This window comes from Pangasianodon hypophthalmus, chromosome 12, assembly GCF_027358585.1.
Source record: "Pangasianodon hypophthalmus isolate fPanHyp1 chromosome 12, fPanHyp1.pri, whole genome shotgun sequence".
Lineage (NCBI taxonomy): Eukaryota > Metazoa > Chordata > Actinopteri > Siluriformes > Pangasiidae > Pangasianodon > Pangasianodon hypophthalmus.
In genome coordinates this window covers 23190845-23216095 of record NC_069721.1, presented here as the reverse complement: position 1 = coordinate 23216095, position 25251 = coordinate 23190845, and the positions used below count along the sequence as shown (strand labels likewise).

Sequence of the window (25251 nt, the reverse complement as noted above, 5' to 3'; positions counted from 1 at the left end):
GTCTTTTTTTGGGAGACACTTCCTGCACTTTATGTTTTGGACCCCAGCAGGTGATTTCTCTCTCTCTCTCTCTCTCTCTCTTTCTCTCCCTCCATTGTCGTCTTTCTCACTCTCTTTCTCTCACTTTGTCTGTCCCTCTTTCCTCCTTTATATTTCTTTCTTTCTTTCTTTATCTCTTTATCTCTCTATCCCTTCTCTATTTCTCTTTCCATCTTTCACACTCTTTGTCTCTCTCTGTCTTGCCCTCTTTCTTTTTCTTTCTTTCTTTCTTTCTTTCTTTCTTTTAGTATCTCTCTATCCCTTTATTTCTCTTTCCCTGTCTTTCTCACTTTTTGTCTCTCTCTGTCTCACCCTCTTTCTCGTTGTCTCTCTCTCTCTCTCTCTCTCTCTCTCTGTATCCGTTAAAGAAGGTTGGACTCCAATCACCTCCTCATAGCACAGCCCTGGATCCTGTGAGCATTTTTTTTTCTTTTTTTTTTTTTTTCTTTCTTTCTTTTTTTTTTTTTTAAACTGTTGGTAAGAGACAAATCAACAAATCCACCTGGAGCTACACAAAGACATCTGTTGGGAAAAATAAATAATGTAAAGAGTAAAAAAAAAAAAACCCAAGGAAAAAGACTTGAAGAAACTCGGATCAGGAAGAGACTCAGTACTCGGTGTGGGATTTCGTTTTGCTGTTTGTGTGTTCCACTTTACACAAGAGAATATTTTAAGGGTTACACACACAGTATTACATTTTTACTCTTCAAGTCCTGTTTAACAAAAACAACAGCAAAACAAAGATCACGTCGTCTTTCACCATTCTCGGCTTGTGTAGAGTGGAACTGGTGTCCTGTTTTTTTCTTTTTCGCATCGTGTTCTCCGGAGAAAAACCCCGTTTCTACTCACTACTCGAAGTGGGAAATCGCAGCGCGCTCCACTAGCGGGAACTGGAATTAATGAATAACCGATACCTCTCAGACCGAAAGCTAATTATTTTATTTTCTAAAACAAGGTGCAAAGACAGAGCTTTTACGGTTTTAGGATCTCCCGTCTCAACATGAGTAAGAATTAGAAATCCTTTGTGCTCGTAAATATTTACTCCCCCGTCCCTCACGCTCCAGTGTTCTGAACCTGTTGAATGTAAAATCATTCAAGAAAAGCATAAAATCCTGTCGCAAGGTATTTTGGGAAATGAAGTTTAAAATGTTTTGAGTTTACACTGGGTTTATCGGGTTTTTTTTGTTTTGTTTCTTTCTTTTTTTTTTTTTTCTTTTTTGCTTTTTTAAAGAATGTTTACTGTCACTTGCACAGGTTCAAGCCCTTATTTAATTTTTTTTCTGATAGTGTCAACAATTCAAATTACAGATTTTTTCTTTCTCTGAAAAGCATATCTAATATAAAATAAATATAAATTAAAAAAAAAAAAAAAAAAAAGATTTTCGTTGCCAACTATAAACTACACGAGTGGAAGTTTTACACCCACCTCGTCGCCAAGGGCCGTGTCTGAACGTATGCTTGCTATAAAACGGAAATGTGAACACACACACACACACACACACACACACACACACACTCGGGGTTCATGTTGGCCCATGTGCTGCTTTTTTGTTGTTGTTGTTGTTTTTTTTTTCAATCGTTACTTTGTATTATATGTTCGTTTGTTTTATTTGTATTTCATTACGTTGTACAGGCTGTTACATAACACTGATATTATCTTCCTGATTTGTAAGAAAATAAAAATGTATATAAAAAAAGTTACACCATCCTAAAAAATATCTTTGCCAAGTCTCATCCATGGAGAGTCAACTCCAGAATTATTGGCACCCTTAAACAGAAATTAATACACAAATTTATATATAAGACATGATTAGCTTTCATTTCTGACTTTACTACAATCCTGATTGTTTTTCCTTTTACATCCAGAATCTGACTTTCTGCGGCTCGACAATCGTCTGTCTTGTGCTGGAAGCTCTTTGGTTTGGTGGTAGATGACAGACAGTTAAAATAAATTATTTTTTTTTTCTTACTGCAATAAACCTTACCACAGAAAACCATTTCTGTTATACAGTCAGGTCCATAAATATTTGGACACTGACATTACTGTTACATTAGCTGTCTACCACAGTATATACGAGTTGAAATTAAATTATATTAAAGAATATGAGCTCAAAGTGCAGACTTTCACCTTTAATTTAAGGATATTTACATCCAGACTGGATCAACGGTGTAGGAATTACAGCACTTTTTATATGTAGCCCCCCCTTTACAAAGTAATTGGACAAACTAGTAATCATAAATTAAATCATCACTTGTAATACTTGTACAATACAAATCCTTAGCAGTCAATGACTGTCTGAAGTCTGAAACTCCTAGACATCACCAGACGCTGGGTTTCTTCCCTGGTGAGTGATGTTCTGCCAGGTCTTTACTGCAGCTGTCTTCACTTCCTGCTTGGGATGTTCTTGGGATCTTGGGATGTTTTGCCTGCAGTTTTACCTTCAGCCAGCATTTGGCTGAATCTGAGCAGATAATATTGCTCTATACACTTCACAATTCATCCTGCTGCTTTTATCAGCCGGCACATCATCAGCAAGAGAAGCAGTTCCACTGGCACTGACGTACACACCAACGCCGTAAGATGAGGTGGTACGCTTCAGCTCATGAGCAGCTCCTTCTGTTTTTCATACTCCTCTCTTTCCATCATTCTGCTACAAGCGGAGCTTTCTCTCATCTGTCCATAGGATGTTGTTCCCGAACGGTACGCGTTTTGTTTTTTCTTTTAAAGATGTTTTTTGGCAAACTCTAATCTGGTCTTCGTGGTTTTGAGGCTTACCAATAGGTTATATCTTGTGGCAAAACCCTCTGTTCTTCTTTTGATTGTTGACTTTGACACAGATAGGCCTACCTCCTCCTGAAGGGTGTTCCTGATCTGGCCATGAGTTTTTCTTCATCTGTGAAATAACTCTTGTGTTATCTACCACAGTTGTTTTCCATAGTCTTCCATAGTGCCTTTTGGTGTTCCTGAGCTCACCAGTGCGTTCTTTCTTTTTAAAGAATGTACAAATTACAGCCGGGTCCATAAGTATTTGGACAGTGACACAATTTTCATAAGTTTGAACCCATGGACATCACCAAATGCTGAGTTATGAAATTACAAAAATTAGCTCACTGTCCAAATACTCATGGACCTGACTGAAGTTGATTTGGTCACACCTAATGTTTTTGCTCTGATGGGTTTGTTTAGATTTTTTCAGCCTAACGAGGGTTCGCTTCTCTGGCAGTAACAGCTCTTTGATTCCACATGTAAATGCAACATTTAAAATCAAGACCTTTTAGACCTTTTATCTGCTTACTTGTATGTGAAATAATGAGGGGAATAACACACACCTGCAACAGCCGAGCAACCGAATTACTGTCCAATTACTTTTGGTCCCTTTAAAAAAAAGAGCAGGAACACATATAACCAGTGCTGTAATTCCTACACCGTTCATCTGATGTGGATGTAAATACCTTTGAATTAAAGTTGAAAACTCTGCACTTAGAGCTCATATTCATTATTAAAGTCCAACTCCATTATAACAATAACTTTACCAATGTCCAATTATTTATGGACCTGACTGTACATATAGAAAAAACATTTTTCAGGGGTGTCAATATATTTGCCATGTTTGAGAGAAAATATTATTCAATAACAGTATTACTAATATATATATAAAATGTAAGTAGTTTCTTTTTATTATTCCTGTAATTTTCGCTCGTTCTTTTGTGGGGTGCCAATAATTCTGGAGTTGACGACAATTTTTTTTAACTGCTTTCTCATATTCTGTCTAATATTTCAGCGAATGTACCTCCCTAAATATACCATTTCTGCAGAAACAGTGGTTTTACATTAAGCAAAGAAACAAACAGGTTTGATTTTGAATTCTTTTTATTTTCGAGTAGGAAAAAAAAAAAATCCACCGTCACTGACAAGTTTATTGCAGTGTTGCATATTAATCAAACTGTGTTCAAAATATCCTATAATTACTGTTTAAGGCAGAGAGTGTAACTGTCTCTGTTAAAAATCTGATGTTTGTCCATCCATGAGAATAAACACGCAGAACACACACACACACACACACACACATTAAAAGTCCACCATGACTCTAAAGACTGAAATCGCAAACAGGGAAGAGGGAGTGTTTCCTCGTCAGTGCATGCTGAGTTCGCTTTATTCGAACTTATCGTTACAGGGTCGTCGTCTCCCTGCGGATTTTTTAAAAAATATTTTTGCACTTTAATTGAAAATCTCGTTAGACTCGTCTGTGGATTTGTGTGGAAAATGAAAAGCCCACCCCTTAATCTGTAAACTCTAGAGGCACCGGGATTTAAAATCATAGATAAAGTGAAGCAAAACGTTACAATCTGTTCAACAAAAATGTTAGAAATTTGTTGTATAATCGCATAAAAACCTTACTAGCGCATCACACTGTGTACATTATCGTTAGCAGCAGCAGTTATTTTTTCTTTTTTTGCACGGTAAAAGCTTCAAAATTGACAATTTGAAAGGAATCCATGAGAGATAGATGTGGAAAAAAAGTTTAGTTTCTGTTCAAAAAACTGTACACAAAATGCCACGATCGCTGAAAACATTTAAAGGTGCAGTTTGTAATTTTAAAAGTGCTTCTAAACTTGGGTTTATCATGTTGCTTCTAAGATACGCTTAGAAAAACTGTAATCCGCAACATTTCCCTGTAATAGATTGGCATCGTTTCTTTGTTTCATGCTTTTGATTTTCATTTTTTCCGGCCCTGAAATGATCTCTAATAAGACGTGTATATATACATTAGAGCAGGTGGGGTTGCTGAGGGGAAGGGGGAGTCTCGTCACTGTTTTATTCTAACTGCAATTCACATTTCAGCATTCAACATTACAAACTGCATCTTTAAAAAGACGTGTACATGACCTTTCTTACCCTGCATTTACAAAGTTCACCTCTGAACTTCTCTAATCACTACATCTAAAGTGAAAGCACATAATTAGAGACAAAAACAAATATATACACGCACTTGCAAATATGTACAATACAGATTAAATAAATAAGAAACTTAAAAAAAAAAAAAAAAAAAAGAGATCATATAATAAATATTCTTCACAGGTTAATCTCCAGATGAGACTATATGGACCGCTACTTTCTGGTTCCAAGACCAATAATAATAATAATAATAATAATAAAAGTTTTTTTTACAGTAAAAAGGAACAGCTAAAAGCACCAAGCGCTTCTTCAGCCTCGGTTATAAACACTGCGTACGCATAAAACAATCCTCAGAAAGCATTTACATCATGGAAGTGTGTGTGAAATTCTGAGACGTCAGTGGAAAAGTAAGGAACTGAAAAGGAAACCTGAAAAACAATGATATTTTCCTTCGAGTTTATCAGTCATGATTAAAATTAAAATAGTTAGGAGTTAAGATGATTTCGTCAGTACGAAAACTGATTTCGTCAGTTTTTTTTTTTTTTTTTTTCCTTTTTCCCCTTCCCCAGTGTCCACTGCAGCTTCCTGTTCTTGGCTGGCAGGAGTTGAACTTCTCCTGTTCTAGCTCATCCACCCCAAGATTCATCTTCTTGTGATGCTTTTCAGCTCATCACGGTTGTACAGAGTGGTTATCTAACTCACACTTCACACCACCCCGTGCTGAATTATTTTCCTATAACTTCATTCATTCCTTACTTACAGTTACACTAAGGATACAGAGTGAGACTGAAATCTTGTGCTGGTTGGAACTGACTGTTTTGTGCGTGCGCAGAGTTTTATAAACGAGGCCCTGATTCACACACACTTTCATTAAAAGCTATAAAAAAAACCAACCACACAGTGAACTACGGGTTCTCTAAATTATAAAAGTGTATCATCAGTGCCAGTAGAAATCGTAGCTGTTTGAGAGAGTTTGGAATGACTCAAAGCAATTATTTAAAATCTAAAACGATTCACGTCCACCATCGCTAGGAAGAGGAAACGAGTGACGTCTCGGGTTGAGAAGTTAAAATGTGTGTAATTTCATTTCAATGAGAGAATGGAGACGAGTGCAGTTGACATGATCAGATCAGTCCGAACTGCCGCTGGCATTTAAAGAGAGGATAGAAAGAGCACGAGATCAGCTCTGGGAGGAAGCTACATGTACATACTGAAAATGTTCTGTGGGTTCTCCTTGATGTTTATAGGAACAGACGTGAGAGAGAGAGAGAGACAGGTAGGGATAAGTCACGTCTCGCTCTCTTTCAGAACTTTTTGGGCCCCCAGGCAGACGTCTGTTTTGGCGCCACAACAGAGCCAAATGTAGGGAATTCCTCAGCGCTGCTCATGTCAGGGGCCTGGAGAGAGAGAGAGAGAGAGAGAGAGAGAGAGAGACACACACACACACACGTCTCATGATCAGAATGTCAACACAAACTCTGTAGCTAACACACACATATTTAAAACAACTAAAAATGGCATAGGATCTACATTTTCAACACTTTTACCCTAAAAAAGGCCCTGATTTATGAATATGCAAATGCTCCATATCCTTCCGTCGTCCCTGATAACATCATTAACATTCCCCCAGCTCATATTTGTCACAGATCGACATCTTTGTGTCGTCATTTTTTCACTGATTTATTAAATATCAGCCAATCCTGTGTTACCGTAACAACATCAGCACCGAACACAGACTTTGTGGCTGAAAGTATTGGCATCCTGTAATAACTTGCGATTCACAAATTGACCACAAATTGAGCAAATCTGTAAAATTCCCTAAATAATTTCCTTACACGAATTTGGATAAAGTCTCTATTTAAAAAAAATAAATAAATAAGTGACTTTCTTGCACTAATAAATTTGACCAAAATGCCAATCTAAATAATTAGAATCAGCATCCAATTAGGTTAAAAGTAAAAAACCTAAAAAAAAAAATAAATTACGTTCTTCATTTCAGAAGTGCAATTATTCTGGGTAAATTATAAATGGAAATTCATATTAATTAATTGGTTATTAATTGGTTTGTCTGCTTCTTCAGTGTGTAAAGAACAAAATGCGTGGGAAAGCGTCGATTAATTCCCAATAACGGCATGTACCGAAGTGTTTTATTCCTCTTATACCATGAGAAATATTCTAACGCTAATGATTTTTTATTAGAGAATCACACTCATCATACATTTTAATGTTATAGTTGCGTTTAATGTCGGGGAACGTTCATGAATCAGCTTCCTGTAATCCCATTATGTGGTGCGTTCACTGTACAAGTCCCTGTGAAAGAGCTGTTACTATAGAAACAATAACGCATCAGAAGGAGTGCATTGATATAATCTGTTAGAAAATGACCAATCAGAGCTGCTATATAAAGATCACCTTGCTGCCTGGGACGTTCCACGGAGCGTCTCTGACGACAAAGCCTTTAGCTGGGCCTCGGCTCTCCTCGTCTCCTCCTCCTCCCACGAACCGGGACGGAGGCTTCATATAGGCAGCCAGCGTTTCTGTCTCAGTCACACTCAACATCTGAGTGATGAACACACACACACACACACACACACACAGGAAATGGCAGAAACGTTATGAACAGGTCACTAAACTCAAAGTGTCTGCACTATATTAGTGTCTCCCACTCACGTATTCCTCCTCCAGGTTGAGGAGATGGTCGATGGCTTTATCGACGTTCTCTGGCAGGCCTGTGACTGTCACTTTGTCGGGGTCGTCCGAGCCTGGCTGAGGAAACCTGATATCTACCTGAAATGGATCCAGAGCCGCGATGTGATTCTGCATGTTGATGTATTTCATTTTGAACAGGAAGTTGTGTTGGAGGGACGATGTGGTGATGTGCTTGACAGATTTACACAACAGCAGGCAGCGATGGAGATACGCCATACCACACCCCTGCTCAATCTACTGCTGCATTCGACTTCACTCGGAAGTAGGAAGACCTAACTTGGAATGATGCCATTTTCGACCTCAGTGTGTTTGAGCTACAAAGTGAGGAAAAAACATGGATGCCTCCTTGTTCTTCTTTTGATAGCAACAAGCTAGCCAGGTAACTGTGATGAGTGATGTATATTTACCTCCTCAACTCAGTAAACTGTATAGTCAATGTTATAGATTTAACAAGTGAATATGTCTGTATGTTGATTGATCTAAAGCTAACACTCGTATATACTCAGTATAACTCATTTAAAGGAAAGAAGTGCTGCTTTGTTTACTGTTCGTGCTGAGAGCAGCCATGTTGATTTGATGTACGTTGCTGAACTCAGGCTTGAGGAGACCATCCTGAGTTCCTGAGTAGGAATTTCTTAGTTGAGGGAGTGTTTTTTTTTTTTTTAGTTTTTCAGAAGTCTGAGGTCGGAAATTACAAGTTACGACCTTTAGTCAAACGCAGCGTAAACAAACTGGACAGGAGTTTGGTGAACTAGCTAAATATGGAGAACTGTGAAAAATATAACAGGTGATTTTTCAGCTCTGGAGGATTTCTCTCCACCAGCTTGACCCACTTTAAGCAGGATGATATCCTAGATGACGAGACACTCTGCGGAGAGCTGCAGTGTCGCCAGACATTTGACACAATATTTTAAATGTTACACTACTTGATAAAATGATATTGCTGACTCTTACTGATGGAGAAACCCTGACGTTGTGTAAAGACAGAATCTGAGGTATCGACATTCTGACACTGAACATCCTCCACCAAATTGCTCCACCTTCTTCCAAATGAATAAACGCCAACCGTTTATTCTCCACTGAACGATTCACAACTTTCCGATCCTTCTGATGTTTGCTTTATGCTTTCTGTATTAAGTGTCACATGGTTTGTAACACAGACCTGCTGCATTATTCACTATAAAGTGTTTCCATATTTTATATTTATACTCTGGTTTGCTTCATTGCAATTTATAGGATTTGTTACATGTATGAGTAACATATTTTACACAACTTTTGTGTGCTTCCTGATATAAAATATAAAAAAAATTTGTTCTAAATTGTTTTACTTATATTGTATCAAATGATATGCATGTGATTGAGGTAAAAGGTTTTGGAAGAGAGATACCAAACCCATCTTGGCTAATCAACTACATTTGATTTCCATGTGATAAGTGTGTGAATATGAAAGCCCATTAGTCCAGAGTGCAGTTTTACGCACTTTAAACTCCTCCATGAGTTTGCGGATGGCCTTGCCGCGAGCTCCGATGATGCGTGCGTGGACCCGGTGATCCAGCCGGATGTCCTCGCTCACCATCTCCTGCAGCTCTGCGACCATCTGCTCTATAGCTGCCTTGGCCTCCTCCACGTTCCGCTCATAACCCCAGATCACTATCGCATCCTGAGAAAAGCAGAAAGGTGAGTTTCCCGAGCCAGCACAACACCCTGATGACGTGGTACACTGGTACACACCTGCTGCTCATCGCTCTTGTCAGGGAACTGCACGTTGACGTCGTGGTCTTTCCGGATCTGCGAGATCACGGCTCCTTTACGGCCGATGATTTTGGGGTGGTATTTAGGGTCGACCGAGAGGGTCACCTTGTAGCTCCGTAAGGCCTGTAAGGTGATAATCACACATTTATGTCACACTCGTTACACTGTATGTTAGACAGACTGAATTGGCAGCAGCAGATGACAAATTAGCACCAGAACCACTAAACACATCACAAATATTTCAGTGTAAACTTATTTAATATATATAAGCCAAGTACAACACTTAACATCAGTGCGCAGTGGTAAGTTCAAACAAACAAAAAGGCAGAATTCTTCATTACTAATAAACAAAATAGGCAAATGACATGTTTATTGCATACTAAAAATGGTATGATGCCACTTTTTCTTTTATGATAACGATACCAAAAGCTCACGTATCAGCTGATATCGATACCCATCTGATACCATGAAGCTGTAGTTTATTTAAAAAAATACAGGGAAAAAATCTAAATCTATAGCCATGAATTATACTAAGCCATAGCTTTTCTTTCATTTTAAATTGTTTCAAATGTTCAGTTTCACATAAAAATCTCTTACATTGTGAATGTAAGTAAATAGAATAAAGTGTAAAGGATTAGTACAGCTAATACAGTCAAATATCTCTGTATGTAAATATTTACAGCTAAAAAAAAAAACAATGCTGTGATATTTAAAGCTAGATTTTTCATGGGATCAAATAAAATTAGTTCTTTTTTCCCTGAAATATCTGATCCACATCCAATTTTTTTGCTGGTGTGTGCCAGATACTGGTCCTGGGCATTGGATCAGTGGCATCTCTATTACATTGTATTGACTGTGTTTTTTTTCTGAGGCTCAGTGGTGTTTGTGGTGTGTTTGTGAGACAGCAGGAACTGGTGCTTGCTCTCTGATGTCAGCTTGGTGTGTCATGGTCCGTGTGTGTGTGTGTGTGTGTTAGGTTTTACACTCATGTGGTTTCTGCTGTGTTAGTAATAGAGCAAGTGCTTTGCATCACAGTGTCTTGTGCTTGTGCTCCTTTTACCCGCTCCTCCTGCTCTGCCTGGAGCTCTTTGACTCTGCACATCAGCGCCTGCTTGGCTCTCTCCACGCTGACCTCCTGCCCCATGACCTTTATCACGTCAGACTGCTGCTCAGCCTGAGGAACCCAGATGTTCACCTGCACAGAGCCAGCTTGTATCTTCACCCATCCTCAAGTTAAATGTCAACAGACCTGTACTGAATATTCACCTCTGAATATAACGTCCGTGTCAAACCTACAGTACGTACCTCGTAGTCCTCCATCATCTTTCTGATTCCGGCTCCTTTCTGGCCGATGATGTAGCGGTGCAGGTCGTAGGGCACCTCGATGTCAACCGTCACAGGAACCAGCGCCTGAAAGAAGAAGAAGATGCGACAGAGACATAATCTTAAAAATCACTGCTGAAAGATTTTTAATAGCTGACTCAAATTAAGTGAGGTAATAATGAAAAAACGCAGTGTGTTCCTCACTAGCAGGGCCGATCGTGCCAGCTCACACTTCTCTGCACGACCTGTCACAGTGATGATGTCACATTTTCGAGGCACGGAGTCCGTCTCGGGGCTGGTGCTGCTGTTCTCCACGGGAGAGGTTTCCTGAGCTGGACACCAAACACATAAAGATACGTAGCCGTGAAGCAAATTTTCACATAACCAATAGGTTCTTACTACAGAAGATAGGGCTGGGCAATATTTAAGAAAAATGCGATATGCGGTACGATAAGTGTGTTAAATACATTTAAATTATATATTTAAAAACTGAAAATGACAACTGACATACAATTCATGTTCTTTTGAAAACATTCTCTGCTATCTGTGTCACCCTAAAACTTTGACTTTTCGTAACTTTTTGAAGTGTTAAAATCATTCAGTCATCGCAAGCCCTTGCAACATGCATATCACGATATTTACATTTGCAATATTTCGATAATTTTTATATATTCTGCAGCCCTAATAGGATTTACAGCTGCACTACTGTCAGAAATTTAATCAACACCTTCTGACTAATCAGAAACCAGAATGCAGCAGCGTAGAGAGACACACCTGCTGTTTCCTCTCTCTCTGGGAATTTGATCTGGACCTCGTGCTCTCGGGTGATCTGCTGGATCCTGCAGCCTTTGGGCCCCATTATAGCTCTGTGGTAGCGCTGAGGAATCACCACCTCCACACTCACCTGAGACTCCTGCTCATAACACACACACACACACACACACACACACACACACACACACACACAAACACACACACGCAAAATGCCATTTCTGAAGGCTAGATTCTCTTATCCCTCACTGTATGTCAGTGACACAAGGGTTTTGCCTTTAGTAATTCCTGAAGCCTCATTTATAACGTGTTTATACGAACAGATTTATAATTAAATCCCATGGATTTGATTGTGTGTTTAAAGTAGTCTACAATTCATTTCGACGTTAAAATTAACACACACATATTTGTTTTGAGACTTTCTGGAGAGCCAGTGTCACTTTGGACCACCTGAACTGCAGAAATGACCCATGTTCAGCGTTTATTTAGCTCTGATGAGAAGCCAAAATGTACACGATTATTTTTTACGCACCACTTTTGTTTAAAACGTATTCAAATTTGATTTACATTATGTGCTCGGCTTCGTACTAGCATTGTTCTCAGAGTAGATTAGCAAAGCACTAGCTACGTAGACTCACCAGAGGCATCAACAATCTCTGCTACTTCCTTCCAAGCTTTATTTTTCTTCGTAATGTCTCTACACACATTTCATGAGATGTGTCAGGATAAGATAGACCACGGTTAGAAGTTTTTCTTCTAGTAATGAAGAACTAATTGAAAGTTTGAGTGGGGAACCGAAGAAACGTCGAACCACACGCTCCATAAGACTGGTCCAAGGAATCTTTCGGCTAATCGTTTCGATTAGTTGCTAATGGTCATACCTAATTTGCAAAGATTTGAGAAAATGCCAATTCAAATATTTTATGAATATGTATGGACATTTTATGATTTATTCATAAGAACTATTTAAGTGTAAGTTCACATTAAGTGTATAATAAGTGTATGTTCACATTAAGGATTATTGTATGCACATATTTATAAATAAAGTCCCCCTTGGCTTTTCCTGATGCTCACCAGATCATGAATGATCTCCTGGATGCGCTTCTTTGCAGCGTCCACACACTCTCGGGCTCCTTTCAGAGTGATGCAGTCGCTGTGTGTTCCTGTACGAGGGAAACTAACGGCAACACCACCGTACTCCTCCATTAACTCCCTCAGCACCTGCCCTCGCCGACAAACAAAGTGACGATGATGCCGCGGGTCCACGATCATAGTGTCCTCTATCACGTCCTCCTGCAGAGAGACAGAGACAGAGGCAGTGATAAAGACAGGCGGTGTGTGTGTGTCTGTCTGTGTGTGTCTGTGTGTGTGTGTTTGTGTGGGGACTATTAATATCAGCCGTATCAGATTCCCTCAGTGATGTTCACTCAGAGTTTCAGAGCAATACCAGGTTTTTAATGAGGGTCTCCAGCTCTTTCTGAGCGAGCAGCACTGCTTCCTCTCGGCCCATAATAGTGATGCGCTCCTGCTCCGGATCATCAGGCGAAGGGAAGATGATGCGAGCTCCAGTCCGGTCACGGACACGCCGAATGTTCGCCCCTCCTCGGCCAATCAGGAACTTGTGGTACTCGGGCTTGGCCTGCAGCTCTACTGAGAAATTGTTGACTTGCTGGAGGAAAAAGAGCAGGATACATATATATCAAACTATAAGTAAGATTTTTTTAAAGCTTATTAGAAAAAGGTGTAAAATTATCAGTAATTATATAAACCTGGACCTGTCAAAGGATCCTGGGAGTTTAAAGGGTTTAAAATTGAATTAATAATGTCAAACTCTCTTTAAAAGCAGATATAGTCTCTCTCTCTCTCTCTCTCTCTCTCTCTCTCTTTTTTCTCTTTTTCTGGCTGCCAACAGCCAATCAGATCACAGATAAGCAGATGACAAACAGAAACAGAGAGGAGATGGGACTTAGTGGTTCAGGAACCTGGTTCAGTAAGTTACTGTACTGAATATTAAACAAGAACGAATGAGTGAGAGAGAGAGAGAGAGAGTGAGAGAGAAACAAAACAAAGACAGAAATGAAAGAAAGAAAGAAAGAAAGAAAGAAAGAAAGAAAGAGGGACACAAGAGAGACAAGAGAAAGATAATAAGACAGAAAGATGGAAACAAAGAAAAAGAGATGAGAAAGAAAGAAACAAACAAGATAGACTGAAAAATACACAAGAGAGAGAAAGAAAAAGAAAGAAAAATAAATGAGACAAGAAAAAGAAATAAATAATTAAACAAAAGAATAAAGAAAGAAAGAAGATAGGCTGATTAAGAAAAATAGACAAGACAAAGAAAGAAAGAAAGATGATAGACTGATGAAGAAAAATAAACAAGTGAAAGACAGAAAGAAAGAGCGAATGACCTCCAGTGAAAGGCAGCAGAAACAAAACCAAAACCAGAAATTTATAAACAGATAACCTCGTGTCTCGCCTCACCTTCTCTTCAGCGAGCTGCAGTAACTGTTTCTTGGCTCGCTCCACCTCTCCTGCAGGCCCACGGATGGTCACCCTGTCCACCCCTGAGCCCTCGGCGGGGAAGTGAATATGAACGCCTCCACACTCCTCCATCACGGAGCGCACCAGACACCCCTTCGACCCGATCAGAGAGTTGTGCAGCTTGGCCGGGATGCTCACCTCCGTTTCCTTCAGATTCGCCTGGAGGAAGTGTGAGAGTGATGAGGCTTTAGCTGGTTAGCTCACGTCCCTGGTCATATTATGGACTATTCATCAAAAATGCCATTCATCCTTTTCTTTTTCTCCTCTCTATCACTCTTTCTCTCTGTTCTTGTTCTCACCAGGTCTCTCTGGATGGCGAGGATGCGGTCCCGCGCTGCCTCACAGTTACTCCTCTTACCAGTGATGACGATCGTCTCTGACTCGCTGTTCTCCGTGGGGAGATCGATCTTCGTGTTGGTCTCTTCACGGATCTGCAAGGAATCACAGATCATCACCACATCCTTTATCACCTAAGACGTAAGACATGAAGCACTTGGAGACGTGCTGTTATAGGAAAATAATCAACGATTGGTTGGAGTGATGAAGCACAATTACTGTTTCCACCCTATAACACCATGTTTTATTCCTCAGCAATCTGACGCTTCATACTTTTTATCCATATATAGTTACATTTAATGTTGTGGAACATCTGTGAAATAAGTTAGTTCCAGTTATCACATATAACATAAGTGACATACTTTATAACGTAAGTGACAGAAATGTGTGATTCACCTCATGGACATCAGCATTCTATTAATTATGCGTATAACGCAGTTGCACAATCTGTGCAACCTATAGATTTACACTATATAGAGAGCACGCTGGTCACATGATTGCGCTCTTTCATGGAAAGCCTGCGCCATTATATTTTATATAGTTACACGACCATGATATAACAGTTAAAAATAGATCATCAGTAGCTTTAAAATGATATCAGCCCCGCACCACTGACATCCAGAGCGCCCGAGAAAGGGGTTGCAGAAGCATTCGGTCATTTTAGCTGACTTTGGAGCTCTGTTTCCGGTTAAAATGATGCCTCAGGCGCTGCTACGGAGCTCATTATGTTTCAGTCGATCATTTTCAAAGTCCCCAGGTCACGCAATTTATTTATCCAATCAAATTTTTGGAGAATTTATACATTTCTTTATTTATTTTTAACCTGTAGTACATTTTATTTATGATATTAAACCTTTGTTTGTAGCCATTTTTCATTTATTTAGTTTTTTGCAGACAAAAATGCAAATTGTTTTGCATTGTTTAAGATTCAGAAATAAAAAAGTCTTTCTGAGAATCAAACTGAATCAAATCATGAAACTTGTATTGTGAATCCAATTGAATGTGACCAGAGTGTATCATCACACCTCTAATAAATCATAAACTTTACTACACAGTACACAAGTTGAAGTGATCTAAACCTTTAGTTCTCATATTTTACTCACCTTTTTGATGTTGGCACCTCCTTTGCCGATGATATTTTTGTGAAACTGCTTAAATATGGGAACAGATATCGAGTAGCTGCTTTCAACCTGGTAAAAACAACACACACAACAAAACAATAATGAAATCATCTTTGATGATGAATTTAATCTCGTACTCAGCCATTTTGTTATAAAGGAAATAAATCTTGTCTAATTGCGCGTAATCATGTAAAGTGCGTACTACAATATCTTACATCAGATAAACGCTGGTACTGGATTGGAAGAAATCTGGCAGAGGCCTGGATTTTTACCCAGTAAGAAAGTTCAGTGGATATATACCATTAATCTGAATTTTATTTATTTATTTATTTATCTATCTATCTATCTATCTATCTATCTATCAATCAAGAGGGACTCATCTCCAGATTGAAAAGGACGGATTGAAAATATATTGTGTGCATTAAAAAGGATATACTTTTTAATATACTTCCAGCAATACTTTGCTACTTAGATGAGGAATAAAACACTTGGGGGTGTGCTGTTTAAAGGAAAATAATCATCAGTGGGCTGGTTGTGATGAAGTTACTGTTACTACACAGAAGTTTATTTTCTCATAACAGCACGTCCCGAGAGTCTTTTACTCCTTTTATACCACAGACATTTGCTAACGATTAAATTTTTATATTTATTAAATTGCGATACATCACAGTTTTTTATCAAAGGATCACATTACGGGGACCAAAAAGAAGGAAGATATTCCACTGAACGTAATCAAAAATATAAAGAAAATCACACTCAATTGTTCCAGAGTGAAAATGTTATTTTTAAAAGTGCTTACTCGGGTTAGTAACAGTTTTTTTTTTTTATTCAGTGTGATTTAAAAAAAGTATAGCCTAAACCTAAACGTTTTCAGCATGGCTACAGGAAGATCTGATGTTATAGCCACTATAGCTGGGTTTTATGATGATGGGATGGCGGAAACATTGTAGTTTTTCCTACAATTCTGTAATCAAGAAGTCACAGTGCAAAGTAGAAGGATGCTCTGAAAATGTTAAAAATCAACACCTTTCTGGTGAAACGCAGTGTTTGATTTTATTTATACTTTATATTCTAGACTTCCTATAAGCAGAGTAGGCTATCATATGAAAAGAACGTTATTTAATTAACTGTTATTTAATTTCGTTTCCAACAAAATTGGGGTCTGGGGACGGGAGCCAAAATGAAAAATAAATTGTTTTTAATCCCTGCTTTTTCTCTGTTTAGTGTTTTGAGCTCAGGACACTTCTCCTCCCCACCAGGAGAGGTCACAATCATCAGAATACTATCTTGACCTTTTAAATGCACTTCCTGGTTTCTTCACTCTTTAAGCACATGCTTATCACGGACTCTCTGTAAAGTCTGAGTAAGTTCTGACTCTGAGATTATTATTCTCTGATTGTGTTACTATGCTAAACTTGGATTCTTCTTGAAGATTTGATTGTGTTTATGATTTTGCCAGCTTTAATGTTTACGATACCGGTATGTGGTTTCAGCTTGATCTGTATTAAAAGTCAAAAATACCAGTTTTCTTTCTTTGATACTCCAGTAATTTGCCAATGATTGCAATTTTTATGAACATTTTCCCTTAATTAAGCAACCTTTTATCCATTTATAGTTAAATTTAACTCTGGTGAACGTCCACAAAACAAGCTATCACTTATGTTATAGCAGCTATTATCACTCATTCCCTCACTCTTTTTTCTCTTGCTTTCGTTTGAGGTTAATAAGGAAAAAAACTGCAGCTTGTCATGATAAAATGAAACCGCAAAAAACAAAAAAAAGGCTTTTACAAGGGGCTGACACTGGAGACTCCTTCCATGAATGAGTGTCTTCTTATGGAAATCTTCAATATACCAACAATTAAACTTTTTTGGTTAAATAACAGGACATTATAAAAATTCATTTATGAGGCGAGTCCTGTGAATCAGCTGTTACTATAGAAACGATAACATATTAAAGCGAGGCCATTAAAATAAACCTGTAATTAAACTTACAGATACTTGGTTTGAAGCTAGTGAAATATATCAGATTACTGACTCATTGTTTTCTCTAATTATCAGATTATTTAGACTTTTGTAAAAGCACTCATTGTGTGATTTGTAGCGAAGAGAACATGCAGGGATTCACACCAGCTCAACCAGGAGTTTCTGGAGAAACTTGGCACATTTCTCCACCTCATTCTTGGGCCCACGGAGCTGCACAATGTCACTTTTCTGAGACTGGTCAGGAAACGTGATGATGACCTGGAGAAAAAGAAAAAAAAGCAGAAACATCACTGTCATTTCTCATTTTTCTTATATATACTGTGTGTATGTGTGTATATATACAGTTCTGTGCAAAAGTCTTAGGCACATGCACAGAAATGCTGTAGAGCAAAGATGCCTTCAAAAATAATGAAATTAAATGTTTCTACATTAAAAAAAATACTATAAAGAGCAGTAAACAGTAATAAATGAAACAAAGTCAATATTTGGTGTGACGATCCTTCGCTTTTTTAAAAAAAAAAAACAGTATCTGAGGTGCAGTGTGTGCAGTTTTCTAAGGAAATGAGCTGGAAGTGTTACTGAGCATCTTGCAGAAGCAGCCACAGTTCTTCTGGAGACTTTGACTGTCGACTCGCTTCTTATTTCTGCAGCGAAACCCAGCAGCCTTCATTATGTTTTTATCTGAAAAGTGTCTCTTATGGAATCTGCTGCTTTCTTTACTGACATACAAACATTTTTCTGTAACATTTCAGTTTGTGCTGGAAAACTAATGTTTGGAATCTAAACATTTTTGTACTGAATCAATAAAGTAGAAGTCAGAAAATAAAAATCTATAACAAACTTTGTACTAAATAAAATAGGTTGCCTAAGACTTATGCACAGTACTGTGTACACACACACACACACACACACATATATATAATATATAAGATTATATTCCAGTTGGTTGCTACATGGTGGCTAGGGTATTGCTAAGCTAACATAGTAGGTTGCTTGGTGGCTGCTATGGTATTTCTAGGACATTTCTACATGATCAGGTGGTTGCTGGGTTGTGACTAGGTGGTTGCTAAGGAAGCTCGGCTGGTTGCTAGTGCTAGTGTGTGATATGAGAGTGCAGGAGGTTGCTAGGGTTTTAGTAGGTGGAGCAATACAGTTTTAACTGTCTTCAGTGTGTCTGAATTAAGAAAGGCTCCGATGGTGTGAAAGCAGGAAACATTTCACATGTGTTCCTAAGGGGGGAGGGGGAGGGGGATGGGGGAGGCGCAGCGTTGCTACGCGGCAACTGTAATTTCAATCATAATTTCCCAAAAACACAAATTTTCAAAAATAATAAGAATTATAATAATAATAATAAGAAGAAGAACAGTATGCTGGTTCTCTCAAGCCAACATATTTACATTAACCACCTCCACAGGAGAAAAAAATCCAATCCAATCCAGTCCAATCAGAGTAGTTCATGATGGATTAGACTCCGTGATCGTTGGTAATACCTCAGGAAACTTTTCTCGCACTTCTTTGATCTTCTCTCCCTTCTGGCCGATGATGGTGCGGTGAAACTTCTGCTCTATGATCAGGTCTTTGGTGCGTTCGTTTTCCTGAGGAGGTACACAATAACCCACTCACTCCATCACACCAGGTATTTTCACACGGAGCACAAAAAAAGGAAGTCCTGCGTGACCACAGTAGCTCTCTTCCTGCTTTAAAGGTGCAGTTTGCAACATTTAAAAGTGTTTCTAAACCTGAAATTATCAGTGCTTTAAAGATGCATTAGGTAAACAAAATGTCTCTAATGATTAAATGGTTGGAGTTGATTCAGATTTTTTTTTTTTACTCTCTGAGCCCGCCCCATTTCCACCCATGTCCACAAAGCTCCGCCCCAAAACTTTTTAAACGGTGGATCACCTAGAGTTAGCATGCTAACTAGAATTATCATTAGTAAGGACTGTCATGATGTCACTTTCAAGCGCACTCAAACATTCAGCTGGTTTCCAAACTGGGCTTTTTTTCAGCTATGTATTATACTCGGTCCGAGAGAAAGAGTGGCTTAAACTTATTTTTCTATCGTTAAATAATTTTCAACATTATTTGTATTAGCATGAAATGAAAAATATGGACTATTGCACCTTTAAAGATGCCTTAAAGTAACAGTTATTTGCTGTATCTTTTATTTTAGGTTTTCGTTTACATTTTTCCAGCCCGGAAAAAAAATTAGTCCCCCAACCAACTGCAATTACCCAACAATTAAAAAAAAATAAATAAATTACAAACTGCTCCTTTAATGTGTCTGATTTCTAGAATCCCTCGTGTGATGTGTCCGGATTTAAAGGCTTGTCGTAAGTAGAGTTTTTAAGGCTTAACTCCAGCCTCACCATGCGCTGGGCCATGTCCACCAGTTCCCTGCGAGCCCGCTGCACTCCCTGCGGATCTCCCTCAATGCGGACCAGCCCACAGCGATCCGAGTCCTGAGGAATCCGCACCGACACTTTGTACAGCTCCTTGATCCGGTTTACTGAAAGATTATTTCATTCATTACACTGTGTAAATGATCAACTGATACTTCATTATTCCTGCCTCTTTTTATTTTAAATTCTACTATTCTACTCCTTTTTTTGAAAAGATACTCACTGTTTGCCCCGTTCTTGCCAATGAGGTGTCTGTGAAAACGCTGGTCAATGTTAATTTCCGTGTAGTCCATCCTCGACATCTGAGGACAAGAACATAAAAAATCTTCTTAACAAAAAAAAACTGACCTTTATTATACATTTTTTTAGTCTTTGTGTGTCAGTTTTGACCTGACTATAGACATTATTTTACCTAAAATACCAGTAAAATTATAATGTTTTGTAGAATTCTTCAACTCTGATTGGTCAGAAGGTGTTGATTAATTTTCTACACCAGCACCTCTGAGAGTAGTGCAGCTACAAATCACAGATTTATATTAATATTAATATTAATAATAATCAACAAAATAGACAGGTTTTCTGTAAAGAGATGATTATTTAACATTTATGGAAGGAGTCTCCAGTGTCAGCGCTTGGTAACAGTCAGAGCTAAAGCTGTAGCTTACAGTTTTCTGACATCTTCAGGACAGAGACGTTTACGCTTTCTGGGTAACATGACAGACAAGCTGTGTGTTCGTCTTATTAACGTCAAGAGAGATAAAAAAAAATGAGAGGAATGACTTTGTATCTGCTAAAACTGATAAAAAGTAAAAGGTGTCGTTCTTTATTCTATAAAAAAACTAACTGTTGGAAGTTTTCGCGGTATAAGAGGAATAAAACACCTCAGGGCATGCTGTTATAGGAAAATAATCAACTGCGTGGTGGTTACAAAGACTCTGGTTCATCACATTGTCCCATCGTTGATTATTTTCCTATAGCAGCATGACAAAGTGTTTTAATCCTTACTTAACTTCATGATTCCTAAATCCAAAAGAAACTAGTAAAATGGCATGGTAACATCACTACACCTTTACATGCATTAAAATGCCACAAACTATGAATATGCATGATATGCAAATTAGAAACACCATCACATGCTCCAGTTATTCCACCTCTAACTCTTTCCCTGTAGATCGTTTATGCCATTACAGAAAGGTCTTGCTGTCTTAAACCCTCTATGTGTGAACCTCCTTAACTTAAAGAGGTCTAAAAAAATGTGTATATATATATATATATATATATACATAATTTTTTTTATTATTTTTTTATTTTTATTTTTTTATACTGCATATTGTACCCATGACATCATGTATATAAAAATGTATTTAAAAAAAAAATAATAATTCTCTGACCAGATCATTAATAATCTCCTGGATTTGGGCCTGCGCTTGCTCCACCTCCTCCGTCGGGCCTTCCAGAATGATCCGCTCTTCTCCGTCTGTAAACTCGATGTGCACCTGTCCACAGGTAACAGTCAAAACTTCAAGACTTTGAATCTGAGTAATTTTCCGTCTCTATGTAAGTATTTCCTGCCGTACCCTGGGGAGCTGCTGTGTGATGCGGCCGATGTTTTGTCCTTTCTTTCCTATGATGAATCGATGAAGCCAGGCTGGTGCGGTCACTTCCACTGCCATCACGCTCTTAGCCTGGAGAAACACACACACACACACACACACACACACACTGCACATACTGCACATTCTTGGCAAAACAAAGCCTCCTCATCCTTCACATCTCCACGCTCTCACCTTGGCGTACACCTGGGTCAGGGCAGGTCCCAGTTTGTCCGGTTCTCCTCTGAGGATGATGGTCTCAGAGCTGGAGTCTAACGGGGGCATCTCCACCGACACTCCGGTGCTTTCCATGATCTCCTGCAGACTGTTGCCCTTTGGTCCGATGATGTATTTATGCTGAGACTTCTTCACTTCCACTGAGATGGTCGTCGTTTTTCGCTTCTAGATGACAAACAGATGTCACTCTCGAAGCCCGTAGTTTGCACAGGTTACCATTGAAAAAATAATAAATAATTAAAAAAAAAAACCCTCACCTTCTCCTCGTAAATGGCGCGGATGCGTGCGATCGCCATGGCGACAGCTTCCTTCTCCCCAGTGATGACGATCTCGTCCTTAAGCAGGCTGGGTGGCGGGATGCTGATGCGAGCGCCTGTCTCCTGGCTCAGCTCCTGGACCAGTCGGTTGAACGCGCCGGCGATGAAGGGATGAAAGACTTTCTCTAGAGACAGACGCTCCACTGCGCGCTTGTCCTGAGAGAGTTAGACGAAACGCACTGTGTGAGTTTATATTTTTACGCTAATAATACCATCATTATCTGACTTTTACTCATGTAAACAGCACAGTAATATCTTATATTGGATTTAAACCACTGTTGCATATTAAGACATGAATTTTTGGTTATCTAGTGCATCGTTTATACCTTAAATACCTTAAATCTATTTTAGAAATCTATATTTTACTGTTAATTTAAAAAGAAATCAATACTGGATGGAAAAGCACCACCCTCCAGGTAGCAAACTGGGGCAAGGCAATATGCAGATAATAATATCAATATAGTAATAAATTATATCACAATATGCTTTTCTGAGATATTGTGTTTTTTTTTTACATTTTAATTACAAACTTTCCTCAGTTAATACAGATCATTTTGTACATCTAAACATAGGAAGGAGTGAGAAATGTCTTTAAAGCCAAGGAGAAAAGTATTGATAAAGGGAATGCTCAGCTTCTCCAGCTCTGGTTTAATGCTCAGACCTGTTCTGCGGAGATGAGCAGGATCTCGTGCCGGGCTTTCTCGATGCCCTCTTTGGTACCGGTGATGCGTATGTTAGCGCTCGGGTCGTCGGGACGGGGAATAGCGATCTTGGTGGCTGTTTTCAGTTCCAGCTCTTGTAGTTTCTCTCCATTTTTCCCAATCACGAAGCGATGGTGCTCCTTCGGAATGATGACCGTGGCCGAAGCCTACGTGAGCACACGTGAGCCATTTAGACATCCATGGAAGAAAAAAAAAAAAAAAAAAAGAAGTATAAAGATAAAAGCTGTCTAAAATCAGACGTAAGTCAGTATATCGTCACCTGAGTCTGGAGTCGAGCCACGATTTCTTTGCGAGCCTTCATGACCGAGTCGAGCTTCCCCGTCACCATGATGGAAAGGCCTTGGTCTTTAGCCAGAGAGAGTTCGATGTGAGCGCCGGTCTTCTGCATGATGTCTAAGCACACTTTCGCCTCTTCTCCTTCTCCGAACTGGCTGTTGTCCTTGTATCGACGCTCCTCCAATGGCACGTGAAACACCTAAAACGTGAGGAGAGTGGTTAACCAAAGCAAAAGAGACGCCACCATTTTGCAGTTTATTGAATGTCTGTTCAGAACCTGTGTAATGACCGAAGCTTTAATGGGTCGAATTTTGCTCCAAGCTCCCACTGGCTCTCCTGATCTCTCCCCCGGAGCGCCTTTCTCCGGCAACGGAGGGAAGGCTTCCAGGTAGGTGGGGATGTACGCTTCATCCTCAGAAACACCACCTGAAAATGAGTCAGGAGGCAAAAACAAAAAACTACGGCGTGAACATAGCGTAAAGTGTAAAATATCTCTATTTCATTATGATTATCTGATTTTATTTAAAGCAAGTTTGGTTTAAAAAAAAAAAATGAAGGCGTTTTTATGATGCACAATATGTATCGCGATATAGAGATTTTTTATTTTTATTTTATTTTTTTTTTTAAAGATTAAGTACAAACTTTTAACATCAAATTAGACGCTTTTAGTTAGTTTCTAATTAAATTTATTTCTGAAATTATCTATTAAAACAAGTTATTACGATATGCATGATCTCAGAAAAATGTACTGCGACGTAGTTTATCGCGATATTGATATTACCTTGTCGTATTGCTCGCATCCCTACAGCATATGCTGTTAAACACCCAAGACATGTTTCATGTCCAACGTTCCTTCAGTCTTCTAAGCTAACAAATTTTAAAAGCCACAGCTACAAGTTTAGCATCATCACATGCTTACCTCAAAAAAACAAGAGCATTTTTTTTAGTAACGATATTTATACATGTATAGTTCCATAAAAAAAGTCTATACAAACAAAAAAAAAAATATTGAAACTAGGTTATAATCCGAATCTTCTATTATACAAAGATGGCCGCTACGACTTTTTAGCGTTACGATGTCCGCCGAGACCACGTGACCTCATGTCTAAATCATCACACATGAAGTGTGTTTGCACAAAAATTAAATTACGTGTTAAACGTCTTGTAGCTTTGGTGCAAAACTAGCTGTATGTTCACACAGTTACGATTAATGATTGTGGGCGTGGCCTGTCCTTTTTGTCCCCAATGAGAAATAATTGTAGCTAAACTGTTTCGCCTACAGCTCAATATATGATTTTCACACACCACATTCGTTTAAAATGTATTCAAGATTGATGTTACATGTTACGTTCTTGGCTTCATACTAGTTTCACTGGCTAATTAGCTACGTACACTCACCAGAGTCACAGATGATTTGTTTTTGTTATTCATATTTAACGAGAGGTCGTATATGACGAGATGAAACCGTAGTGATAAGTTGTAGAGAACTATTGTTGAGAACTTTTTGAGGAAGGAAGTAAAGTCGTGAGCAGGGAAGTGAAGAAATGTCACACCACATGCACCCGAGGAATCATTCGAGCTGATGGTTTAATTTGCCTAGAACTGAGAAAATCACGTCTTGCGATTCTTCGTTGCCTGCCGCTCTGTCAGTCGTTAGTGTGAACGTAAAGGAGGTTAGAGAAGCAAACCTGTCTTGATGATCGAGTCCATTTTAGACAAATTATAGCAATGACATTTCAGAAATACCTTGTGGTTATTTTTTTCATAGCCATTTCTGTTTAATATGCACTGTATATTAAGTGGTCTGAAGAGAAAACGGTGATATTCTCCTCTTTCACAGTGAGTGAGACAGAAACGTCGAGACGCTCACCTTACCGACGGCATGAAAGCCTTCGTTACTAGAGTACCTGAGATCTGCGTGTCCTTCAGCCCACTACGGTGCTCGGCAAAACTCTCCTGAGTCAACACAGCCACCGAGCTCATGTTACAAGAGTTGATCCGCTTTCCCGCTGAGAGAGGTGTGGAGGGAGAGAGAGAGAACAACAAGACTTTGTGTTAATGTAATTCTTTTGCCATGGATGATTGTGGTTTTTTTCTTTTTTCCCGATTCTGCCTCTAGATCCTTGTATGAGCCTAAACATTAGTACATGATTTTTGAGTGTGAGTGCTAACCAGGACAAAGCGCACTCAAATTTGCATTGTCACTCAGCTCTGCTCTGCTCTGTCTGTAT

General features: G+C 38.9%; 2 protein-coding genes across 3 annotated transcripts in view; one reads left to right on the top strand and one right to left on the bottom strand.

Moving 5' to 3' along the window:
- neurl4 (neuralized E3 ubiquitin protein ligase 4) overlaps nt 1-4104 on the top strand; it is a 33732-nt gene extending 29628 nt beyond the window's left edge. For both annotated transcript variants that reach the window (XM_034309546.2, XM_034309545.2), the window contains exon 29: nt 1-4104. This exon is cut by the window's left edge and continues 328 nt beyond it. The gene's annotated coding sequence lies outside the window, so the exon portion shown is untranslated.
- Nucleotides 4105-4544: 440 nt separating this feature from the next.
- On the bottom strand, nt 4545-25026 carry hdlbpb (high density lipoprotein binding protein b). Its single transcript, XM_026914971.3, has 26 exons — nt 24928-25026; nt 23298-23446; nt 23004-23219; nt 22684-22890; nt 21963-22178; nt 21664-21870; nt 21454-21561; nt 21268-21372; nt 20100-20178; nt 19844-19983; nt 18965-19069; nt 17619-17732; nt 15472-15558; nt 14332-14463; nt 13973-14191; nt 12939-13160; nt 12566-12784; nt 11495-11633; nt 10925-11052; nt 10703-10807; nt 10458-10592; nt 9377-9520; nt 9126-9305; nt 7607-7723; nt 7349-7495; nt 4545-6333 (listed from the first exon to the last, which is right to left on the bottom strand). Exons 1-26 carry the CDS (start codon nt 25001-25003, stop codon nt 6241-6243), a joined length of 3789 nt encoding a protein of 1262 aa, XP_026770772.2. The 5' UTR covers nt 25004-25026; the 3' UTR covers nt 4545-6240.
- Between the last annotated feature and the right edge of the window lie 225 nt (nt 25027-25251).